General features: G+C 32.9%; 1 protein-coding gene across 1 annotated transcript in view; it reads left to right on the top strand.

Annotated features, from left to right (window-relative positions):
• Positions 1-344: 344 nt before the first annotated feature.
• Positions 345-12,711, top strand: part of LOC149801671 (vacuolar protein sorting-associated protein 45-like) — a 53,108-nt gene continuing 40,741 nt past the window's right edge. The window contains exons 1-4 of the mRNA XM_089955947.1: positions 345-485; positions 6,504-6,699; positions 8,356-8,435; positions 9,275-9,343. Coding sequence (XP_089812073.1) covers positions 393-485; positions 6,504-6,699; positions 8,356-8,435; positions 9,275-9,343 — 438 coding nt within the window. The 5' untranslated portion in view covers positions 345-392. The remainder of the gene's footprint in view (positions 486-6,503; positions 6,700-8,355; positions 8,436-9,274; positions 9,344-12,711) is intronic.

Genomic DNA, 12,711 nt, shown 5'->3' on the forward strand with positions numbered 1-12,711 from the left:
CAGAATACAAAACAACACAATTTCTGTGGAAAGACTGTTACTAAAGCAGATTATGGCACATGTTTGTTTCACAATATATAACTAGTTAAACTTGTTGCAGGGATAATTTACTCTGTTTTATTTACAAATTAATGCTCTATCAACATTTCGGTATATAAAATTATATTTTCCTGAAAAAATATCGTGGACCTGTCGAAAGTTATATTTTAAACATATACCAATTTTTTAATAAATCATACAACATCACGCCAAACTACATTGAGATTTAAGATTTGTTCCGGAATGTTCGATTTTTTTTTATAAACAAATTTTTCTTCCCCGGGTTGTTCCGGTAAATAGTTGGACCGGAAGTAGGCCTGGGCAAAGTAGTCTTAATCGTCAAGTATTAGAAAATGAACGTCATTTTAGCAATAAAACAGTATATTAGTAAGATGATTGAAGAGAGTGGTCCTGGAATGAAGGTTCTACTTATGGACAAAGAGACGGTAATCAAGTGTCACCTCTTTTGTGTACTTTTTAGAGAGTGACGTATGAAGGTGAAGTTGTTTGCATTTGAAACGTGCACGGTGGAGAGAATATTGACATTTTATGCTACTTTGATGTAATGTGGCTGACATTTCTTCGGACATTGTACTTGTGGGAATTGTACATGATCTAAGCACACTGCTAACTAAAATTATTGTTCCCTTGTGGTAAAATAATCAGTCTGAATTAGTCTAAAGTACACTATCTTTAGCACCTATCTAGTTCTACATGTAAGACCTCGACGTAGCCCTACATGTAAGACCTGACGCCGATATCACCTAAACAAAATCAGCATGTGCTATGTCTTACACGTAGGACTACACCTCGACGCTAATAGTTATGCTTTTTGGCGTCTGGGTCTTACCGCCTATCTAATCGCGCTGTGTAGCATGTTTTGATGTCGTCTAACATTGTAACGAAAGCCAAATTTTCAGGAATATCTCACACAACTGGCAACCAATAACGACATCAAAACACGCCACACAGCGCCGTTAGTTAACAACATTAATATCAGTGTCTAGGTCTTACATGTACGACTAAGCGTAGCCGCTTACTAGCCGGCCTAGCAAACTATAATGACTGTTCATCGCGATATACCAACATGAAATCGATCTGAATATGATTTATTTTCTCAGAAATTGCAAATATAGCATTTGTTATATCTTTAATCCGCTGAAAGACAAGATGTAGCTACAGCGTTGATGAAATTTGACCTTGAACTCGTCACATGACTACACAAATCTTGCATGGCTTTTATCAATTTAGTTGCCAAAAATTTGGACAAATTGACCACTCCAGTCAAATTTTACTTGAACATTGGGAAAAATGTTTGGAATATTGTTTATGATTTGCGGCAAACAATATCTTCCTTTTTTTTTGTCAATAGTCTAAAATCTTACCACATGGCACAAGATAAATATTTATTTGGGCAAAGAGAAACATTTCTAAATTCTCGATAATTAGATCTAATGTCAGCATACATGTGAAACAATCATTACATCAGATCAGTAGATTTAAAATTTTTGATCAGAGTGACTTCTAAAACAGTACAATAATTGTTGAAAATTACACCCTATATCCATGCATGTTGCCTACAACTTAGATGCTGGGTCTCTGGCTTCAACCTGAGGCCCTGCCCAGGGTCATAATTGAGAACTATTTAGATCCCCACCCTTTAATTGAGAACTATTTAGATCCCCACCCTTATTAGCAGTGTGTGTGTGTGTGTGTATGAATCAGTGGACCCAGGTTCGAATCTCAATGATACAGATAGATATTTTTTGGAGTCAGAATTGCATTACACAGTAAGAAACATTAACTTCTTGAGGCTGTGTTGCCAACTGTAAGCAATAATATCAACCTTTTCTTCATTGATCAGAAATACTTATAATTCTTTTTTTTCTTCTCATTATTATAACATCTATGCTTCTTTGCTAAAACTGCATATCCCTTCCTCATTTATATTTTAGATTTGTAATAATCAATGAAGGAAAATCATTTTACATGAAAAGATTTTACTCTCTATTCAGTTACATGCCGTGTTACAAACCACCTGTAAAGGCTGGTTGATACACACTAATGATACTTCCCTTCACATTTATAATTTTTGTTTAAACCTTTGATGCATAGAAGTCAGTTTACTTGACTAGAATATGTTCTGTGCTTACATGAAGTATTAAAATACCCTGGTTAAAAACATAAATATATAAATATACAAGGATAAGACTATCCAAAACATCCAAAAAGCACACATATATGATAAGTGTTAATATATCACAGCATACATCCATTAAATATATTATCCAAAGGGAGGAAAATCCATCTAAAACCATTGCTCATTGACACAACCCAAATTGAGGGCAAACAGTAGCTACAAACATTATGCAAAACTTGAAACTTCCATTCTATAAACACATGCAGTATGGGGTGAATAAAATATTCATTAACCATTATCAAAATATTGTTTTGCCATATATAATTTCACTTGCTTTTCACTGTGTGTGCTCTATAGTGGTAACTTTATATATTTATATATATATATATATATATATATATATATATATATATATATATATATATATATATATATATATTCACTCATACTTAAATGGCATTGGTAGAAAGAGTAATTATCCTTGAGTTTTCAAATGAATGTTATGATTATGTAATTCTGTCTATTGGGACATGTGTGCATAATTACCTGTTTAAGTTGTGCAACTCTTAATACATTAATTCAGATAGAGACTTTCAAGCTTTGGGATAAGACTGTGGCTGGTACGTTGATGTGTAAAATAGCTTTGGAACTTTGGACGTAGACGGATGAACACTTAAGTAAACATTTTTAGAGTTGGGGTAGTCATAACTATAAAAAAAACTTGGGGAAATTGCAGCTTTACTGCAGACTGCTAGTTCACTTATGCAGTCAGGATCACATGCATTTCCGAGAAAACAGATGGGTTTCTTTGAAAATCTGTTTCAGAGATTCATTTTATTTTGACATGATATTTAGGTAGTGGACCAGTCAGTATTTGAAAAAATGGAGGCAAATGTTAAGCGAGACAGGTTTTGTTGATCTAACTCAGATGTTCTGTGATTGAAAAATATTAAACTTCAAAACTCGGCTTATCAGAAAAAGGACAAATTAATAGTGCTTTACAACTTTAATAGGATGAGAGCAGTGCAGTATAGCATTCAGATTGAGCACATATTCATGTTCACTAGAATTTGTGGACTTGACTTTATGATCATTCAGCAAAAGTTAGATGTTGTTATGACTCTATGATCTTAAACTAAGCAAAAGGAAAAAAAAATTACACCAACAAGTTTCAATAAATAATTTTTCTTCTTAGAATACAAAGTGAAAATGTAAAAGGAAATTACAGTATTATGAATTAAATCCCCAATAGTCCTGAAAATTCTATCACAAGTCCAAAAGTATAGTGTACTGAATAAATTCCAGTATTGAATGAGCTGATATGCCAGTAGCCTTGAATATGCTGGTGTGCAAACAGTCATGATGTATTACAGTGATATAATCCAGAATGTCCTTGAATGAATTTACAGTAATCTCAAAACAGTGTTTTAGTCCAAAAGTCAATAAGCAGTTGGTAATTTCAATGAATATTTTGAATTTGTTAATCTCAGATTATAACTGAACACAACTAAAAATGATTCCACTTGATAGATGTTAAAATAGAAATGAATAATTTTCATGTAAACAACCTTATATACATACCCACTTGAACTATGTTGCAATAACCATTTCTGAAAAAGTTTAATGGAAAATTATCCCAAACTGTAAACAAGGTCAGGTCTATTTACTTAGATTTGAATGAATCATTGTGACGAATGTCAGGTAGACCATGTTTTTTTTTTTCTAAGGGAAAAACCATTGTCCTTAACTCAATTCCATGTAAACATATTCCTTAATGATGATCATTATTTTAAAATATTATCTACAGTCATTCAACAAAATTAGCAACTGGTGTGTAATATGTTGTTTACAAATGAACATTGCAGTGTGCATTAATGAACATCAATTAAATGCACAATATAGACAAAACAACATGTAGACTAGTTAAAGTGATTGTTGTATATAAATAATTTATTAGCATGTCTTTGTATTTCGCTTCTAATCCATGTGGATTTTGTCCATTTGTGACAAGAATTTTAACCAGCTGCAAATCCAGGTTAGTAGGCAGAATAAGTGTACATTTTCATACAGTTTCTTATACTTATGGCATTTAATATATAGATCATACTTTTTATGCTCAGATTGCACTTTTTTTGTAACTTATAATAGTAACATGCTTATGCCTTGCTAGGGGTTGGCATCTATGAAACTGTGTAGATATGGTATATTAAACAAACTTAGGCTTATTGTATACCTTGTTATATTTGTAACTTCATAACATATTCTGTTTTTAATGCTGCAAATCATTTCAAATGCAAACGTACCCATTTAACTATGAAAGTTATATATGAGTCAGATCATCATGCATCAAAATATGAACAAGGCATATTGACATTTATCAAGAATGAACATCACTTTGGTGACTCTCTGTACTGTCAAGTTTCTTGTTAATTATATCCTATCTTGCAGACATATTGTTATGTACATTTAATCTGAATTGTTTGTCAGTTTTTTTTCTTCATGTGTTATATGTTGTGGGTTATGTAAAATTGTATTTGATAGCTGACGTCCAGAATCAGGTTGACTTTCTACCTGACCTGAATCACAGCTTTTGGCTTTGTATAGAACATGTTTATCTCATTCTGAGTCTGGAACATTGGAAATTCCCCAAGAAATGTTTTGTCTACCTGATGTTTACCACATTTTGTATTATAATTTTAGTAACAGACCTTCTAATTATAACTTAAGATTTTTCTAGAAATGAACTGTTGACCCTCATCTGGGGTATTCTTTTGTGTCTTAGTTTATATAATGGAAAAATCATTTATTTCTGCAATAACATCTGGGCAGTAATCAGTTATAGTGTTGTAATCAGATTTTGATTTGGGTGAGCTTACTTATTATTATCTGGAAATACAAAGTGCCCTATTATATTCATGGAAAGAGACTTTAACTTGGAATTATGATAAATTCAGACAAGGATATCTTGGATTACATTACTGAAATTCAACAAAGACTTTTGGCACATCAGTACAATTCAGGCCATTGGTACATTAGTCAGAAGATATTGGTCACTACAGGTACATCAACACCTTCAGCATTGGAAACTAATTGGAATACCATTAAAGATTATTCAGAACTTTATTTAGTAGGACTTTTATTAGTAATTATAGGATTTTTTGGGATTTAATTTGCAATACCTTAAGTTTTTTTGTATACATTTTCACTTGGTTTTTCGGAAATAAATTATTTGTTGAATTTTATGACACTTTATTGTTCGCTGTTCTCTGTTACTCATTTTAAGACCAAAGACTCAAAATACTGGCAACAACCCTCTCTGTTAAAGTTTTTGACTGATGGACCTTGTGATTTATCAGTTAACAAACACATACAATATTAACAAAATTTTCTTTTTATTCAGTTGAAAGTAACTCCAAAGCTTGAAATAAATTACTGGCTGAAGCAAATTAGTCTCCAATAAAACAAAATAAAAGTTTGTCTACATTGACAACTGGCTTTGCAAGCTGCCTTATTTTTTTCACAGTTTTGTCTAACTGATAATAATTTGATGGGCAATCAGACAAAAGCTCATATTTGATCAAAAGTTTATTCCATAAAATCAGAATTGATTCCCTCTCTCTCAGCCATAAACATCAAAGACAGTCTCAAAACAATCTTCACCTTGATTCATTTATGCACACCTAAACATGACATTGACTGGTTAGCTCTGCTCAGTTCGTATTGTTTTTACATAGTTACAATATCATTAGCTGATAAGGTGTAAACAGTGCTCTAGCTAATTGATCATTGGTACATGCAGCCAGTTTGTTATGGACAGCACTTGCTCAGTAGGAAATTATGTTGGAGATGAATCAGAGATAATTAAGACTGATGTTCCATCCCAAATCTTTGTCCATCATAAAAACACACAGGTTAGAATTTCCATACACGAAAAATGTGTCGTGTTTAAATTCCAGGCTTCGTGGGGTAAGCTTCTGTTGAGACTACTGACATATAGATTTTTCATATGACAAGGCCAAGTCATTTATGCAACCAGCATTAGTTTCTTAAGCTCCCTTGAAGACTTGCTTTAGAGTCATAACATAAAAATTGTTTTTTGCCCAACCCTAAGGGTATATATAAGCACTTTACTTGATATGCAATGGGGAATTTTGTTTGTTCTAAGCAACAGAAAGGCAGTAGTCCAGTAGGCCGAAACCAACATTGTGTTCTGTTTAACCCATATTTAAAGAGCATAGCCATTTGCATATTAAATGTTTCCAAATGTAATCACTTTTGAATAGGAATGATGCAAATAACATTTGTTTTCTTTTACTATTTCTAGACAAGTATAGTGAGTGTTGTCTATGCTCAGTCTGAAATTCTACAGAAGGAGGTCTACTTATTTGAGCGAATTGATGCTGGAGGAAGAGAGACAATGAAACATTTGAAATGCATTTGTTTTCTGCGACCAACTCGAGAAAATGTTCAGTTACTTGCTGAAGAATTAAGGATGCCTAAATATGGATTGTACTACATTTGTAAGTTTTCTAGAATGGCATTTTAACTATGTCAATAATAATCAGTTTCATAAAATTTTAGAAAGTTAAGTTGGCAAAAAATGTTATAGCCATCTTAAAAGTGTTTTTTTCTTTCTTTCTCACTACTTCACCAGAATGAATGATCATATCAACATGAGTTTTTCACTGAAAGACTTTTTATGATGTCTTGGTGGTCATAAATGATAATGGTGCCATTCTGACCTCCAATATAGCTGCCACAGTGGCCATCTTGAAATCTTATTATTGTTGGTTTTCCTAGATGGCTGGTCATGTTGACATTGTGCTTTCACCAGAAGACTTCTCATCCTAGATCAAACTTAATCGAGATATAAAAGTTATATGTTTTGGAAATGATAAACATCTGATGTCCATTGTGGCAACAATCTTGAAAATCTTGTTATTGTTACTGCGTCAGAATGGAAATATGTATCCAGTGGGACTTTTACCAGAATTGAAGTTCTTATAATGTTGGTCCTAAATCAAACATTGCTGATCTGATGCCCAATTATGGAAATGTTGTTATCACTACTTATAAATGGAAGGGTATTTTGACATAGAATTTTCACTAGAAGAGCTTTTATGATGTCTAGTTAATCTTTGTGAAATTGATGCAAATTGACCCTCATCTTAAAAATGTTATTTCTACTCCCCTCAGATAGGTGGCATTTACATGGGGTTTTCACCAGTAGACTTCTTCTATTGATACTGAGTTAGTCCAGATTGAAAATGATGCCTTTCAGACATCAGTCATAGCTGCCATGACAGCTTTTGTGGAAATCATGCTGTCACTATGACCTCTAAATGGAGGGCAATATTGACATAGGGTTTTCATTTAAAAAATACTTGTAATGATGTATGCTTAGTCATAAATAAAACTGGTGTCAATCTGACATCAAAGATTTGAAGATCTCATTATTGCTGAAGAATATCCAAGATGGTTTCAAGACTTGACAGTTGAATGAAGAAATGGTCTTATCCTGAATTCCCAGAAATTCTTTTCACCCAGTAGAGCATAAGTCCCTCGAAGGGCTCTTGTCTTGCTTAAGATTAAATAATCATTATTATGTCATTTTCTTGTTCTAGTATTATGTCTTGGAATTTTGAGAATTGCAGCATTTGCAGTTAACATTTATTTTATATAGATAAAATGAAGTACCATGCATGAGAACTGTAACTGTGCACAATTGTAAACAAAGCAGGAAGCACATCATAAAGTCCTAAAATGGAATTTTAAATCTGAGCCCCACCCCCCAGTTCTTACCCATTTTACCATTTTATGGTGAAGTTTACTATCATATTTGCATTCTGTGCAAACAAGGTGAATTAATTGTCATGATCATCATGCTTGTCTTCCATATCATAAACTAAATTGGATGTTTTCAGGTACTTTGTATAATTTCTTATAAGTACAGTCCAACTGCAAACAGTATAGACCCGGATCTAACAGTGCATATGCACTTGCAGATCAGGGTTAGTGTTGTTTGCTTTACTGATTACTCCTAACAAGCTGCACAGATCCAGATCTGCTGCTGCATTATGTGATGTAGATCTGGGTCTGTTCGGTTGGATTCAGCTTATAATTAAGTAAATATATTAAGTCAATTTGATAACATTTGTGCACTGTTCTTGCTTCAGACTTTAGCAATGTGATCAGCAAACAAGATGTGAAAGTACTGGCTGAGGCAGATGATCAGGAAGTTGTAAGAGAGGTTCAGGTATAAATTCTCAATTGTCAGATGGTGAAAATATGCTATTATTTTTACATGCCTTGCCATGATGTTGTTTCAGGTTTAACACCAATTTTCAGCACATGTTATAGCATATGCTATACATGCTATCACAGAATGGATGAATGAATGGTTGGAATGCCACTTACGGAGAATATAGAGACAATACGCATCAAAAATTAAGATGATTTAATTATATGATTATGATGAGTAAAAAAAATTATATTGCACAATAAAAACTCCAATTAAACTGTTCCTAAATATTTTCTGTTCTTAAAGTTCTTAAGAGCACTTTACAAGGGTATATATTCATGTTTATTAAAAACAAAAAGATTTTTGAACAAGATTTACAGACATGTGACATTTATGGGTATCATCAGGTTCTGGGATAATTTATTCCTGAACAATTCATCCCAAAATGAATTGTTTTCTGGTACAATTCATCCTTGGAATAGTTAATCCCAGACTAATTTCCCCCTTGTATCATTTATCTTTGGGTCAGTTGATACCCATACAATTGGTCCCAGTTTCTGATTTTGTCTAAATATTGAACAAGCTCTCAAGAATTTAATGTACTGTCAAAATTAAACATTTAATAGATTACACAAACATTTGTTGTGTTTTTTTTAAAAAAATATGTTGAGTTTTTAATTTTTCTGCTGCCTGTAGTGAATTCTGTGATATCTAAAATTTAGTTAATAATAATAATAATGATAATAAATTGTATATCTATTTATCAGGCTTTTATATAAACAACTGAATTTTAACTTTTTGTTTTATTTGGGATATTGCAAAACATGGCCTCTTTTTAACTTTTTATATTTCAGGAATTCTTTGGAGACTATATTGCTGTCAATCCACAGCTTTTTACACTGAATATCACTGGATGTTATCAGGTATATTTACAATTATAACCTACATTATCCCCAACCCCCATCTGTTCTAAGACTTATTCTATACTGATTTCATTTGAGGTGTTCAGAATTTTACAAATGTCACAATTAATAATTATTAATGTGGCATTTAGCATATGAAGAATTGAAATGCAAATTTGTTTTCTGACCCTGACCTGCCACAAAAGGTGTGATGTTGGATCAGGGTGTACACTGTTTGGAGTCTGATTCTTGCTTTATAATATATGACCTATCTGGTTGTACAGTCATTGCAATCAGGTGCTTCTTTGTACATTAAATGTTTGCTCATGTAGCTTTGCAGTGTTTGGAGTCAGGTACTGGATGTACATTCTGTGATGGTGGATATCTGTGTACTGTTTACAGTGAAGTGCTTGTTGTACATTAGGAAACGTTCAGACTGTTTGTATGGTTTACAGTCAGGTTTCTTGTACATTATGTGGTATTGGATCTGGGTGTACACTGTCTACAGTCAGGTTTCTTATACACTATGTGATGGTGGAACTGGGTGTACAGTGTAAACAGTCAGGTACTGGTACAGTTTGTTGTGGTTCATCTGAGTGTGTACTGTTTGTAGTCAGGTACTTTCTGCACAGTATGTGATAGTGGATCTGGGTTTACAGTGTCAGCAGCCAGGTGCTTGTTGTACATTATGTGATTATCTGAGTGTACACTATAGTCAGGTATGTCTTGTATATTATGGGATTGTGGATATGTGTGTGCACTGTTTGCAGTGATATACTGATTGTATGTTGTGTGTAGATGGATATAGGTGTGACATCCATGAAGTTATTATGACATAATAACAACCATGGACTTGAGGCCATTATCTGCATTCATGGTGTTATCAAGCATGTCAAGAAAAAGGCTGCAGATGTTAAAAGTGACCTTAGTATATGTTTAGAGAGCTTACCTGGAACACCAGAGCTGTAGTCATTAAGGATAGCATTGTGCACTGTTCGTGTGGAAAACAATTTAGCTCTACTAAATAGCCTGTTCTCTCTTATGTCATGTGTTTAGGCTCGAATAAACAGTAACACAAGAAAGAGTGAAAACAACAAGCTTTGAAAAATACAATAATTTATTTCCCTGGAAAAATTTTGTAAAAAGAAAAAAATATGAACTTATGGTTTTATAGAATCAAATCCAAAAATAATTCAAGAATAATCCACGAATAAAACTTTTTAAGTCCTAATAACAAAATGTTCTACTGATTTCAAGTTTGAATCCCGACGAAGAATCCAAGATGGAAGATGATATATGGTGAAATCTGTCGTTTTGAATTCTGCAATTCCTTGTAGAAACAAGAATTATCACTCTGGTTTCTGATAGCTGAATAAATTTTTTATAAAAAACTGTCCTTGTTCAACAATTTGATATGAGCACACGTATTTTCCATAATTAATCCTTTTGAATCCAAGTGATTTGAAATAATTCCAATCCAAGTAATTTGAAATAACTCCGAACAGCACAGCATACAACTTCCAGTGTAACAGCCCAGCTTCTACTGATAATAATTCTCTAAAACATAGGTTATAACGTCTTCTTAATGTAAACAAGGGGTCACGTCATCATCTTCTCAAAGCTTGTAGAAACCATGTACCTGCTAAAGGTCATGTACACCCAGTGTGACCCTGACAAAAACCAATCATTTTACTCTAAGAAATAAAAAATAAAAAAAATGTTTACAACTTAAACATGCTTGACCTCGACAAAAACCAATCATTTAAAATAAAGATAGAACTTGTTTATGTGATTGCCACAAATTTTGAAACAAGGTCAGGATTTAGATCAACACCTGGTGTTTATTAAACAAACAGTCACGGTCAAACTATTTTCTGAAAAAAGTATCACCTCCAGAGAATAAATTTACATTACAATATCATGTAATGATTTTTTTTTATAAAAACTGACAGACAATTAAATTAAAATAAACATATATTAAATCAGATATAATTAAAGCAAATATACATAACATCTCTCACAAAAGTTTTAAATATAGTGGGGAAAATTCTTGCACTCAGTTGGCATTGTACTGACTTTTTTCCCATTTTTAAACTGTGCTTGTTATTGATTAACATATAAATGTTACTTTAGCAAATTTATTTTTGTAAGTATTATTGATATAATGGGTCCAAAACCTGTTGGGTGAATGACATTCAAGGTAAATTAAGTGTTTCTGGGTTCTTGCAGCATCAGTTTACATGTCTCGGGTATCAAGTGCTTGTATAATAGAAATAAATTATTAATTGTGAGCTACCTCTCTTGACTAGCTTTGTTACCAGACCATCGTTAAAGTGAGGCTAATTGTTAACCAAATTCTGCCTGTCATTATATCATTTGCTGCCTTTCACTCAGAGCCTGTACTGTAGGACTATGAACCTAATTCTGCCTGTCATTTGTCACCTGGTGCCTTTCACTAGCAGCCATTACTGTAGGACTGTTAAACTAAGTCTGCCTGAGATATGTAACCTGGAGCCTTTCATTACAAGCCTGTACTGTAGGACTGTTAACCTAATTTTTCCTGTCAGTATGTCACCTGGTGCCTTTAACTAGCAGCCTGTACTGTAGGATTATGAACCTAATTCTGTCAGAAATAGGTCACCTTGTGCCTTTTGCTCTGAGCCTGTACTGTAGGACTGTGAACCTAAATTCTGCATGTCATTTACCTTACTGAATTCAGCCCAGTTTTTATGAGGATGCCATTGTTGTTGTTGACTCAGGACATGAAAAATAGATATTAGGCTATCAGAAACAAACACAGTGAGAAACAGGTTTGATTTACAGCATAGAGTGTGTTAGTTTTTAAAGTTCTTAAATTCAATAGTTCTTACAGGTATACAAATTAACATGCAAGGGCAACATCTTTGGTGATGTCATTGGCATTTTATTTACCATATATACACACTTATAAGTTGGGCAACTGTAAAGGCAACATGTACACTGATCTGCCATCACATAATGTGCCTGCAGATTTATTCCATGTTGGTTATTTTACTGATTAATCCAAACAGACTGTGTAGACCAGATCTGCCAGCACATTATATATTGGTAGATCTACTGTATTTCATGTATTGTTTTTGTACCCTTTAATTTTTCATACACAATCCAGTTATCAAAATAATAATTATTTAAATGTATCATAATTTTTCATACATATCACTTTGTATTTTTCAAAAAAAATCATTAAATTATCAGACATAAAAATTTTACTAAAGAATAATCACATTTGCAAAAAAAGATCGAAAATACCGTATTGCCATTTTAAAATGCAAAGATTGATGCATAAGCCGACAGCATATATAATTTCTGACAAGTTTGATGATGCAATTGAAGATGAAAATATGTCACAA

Source organism: Sinohyriopsis cumingii, chromosome 4, assembly GCF_028554795.1.
Source record: "Sinohyriopsis cumingii isolate HCF-2022 chromosome 4, ASM2855479v2, whole genome shotgun sequence".
NCBI lineage: Eukaryota > Metazoa > Mollusca > Bivalvia > Unionida > Unionidae > Sinohyriopsis > Sinohyriopsis cumingii.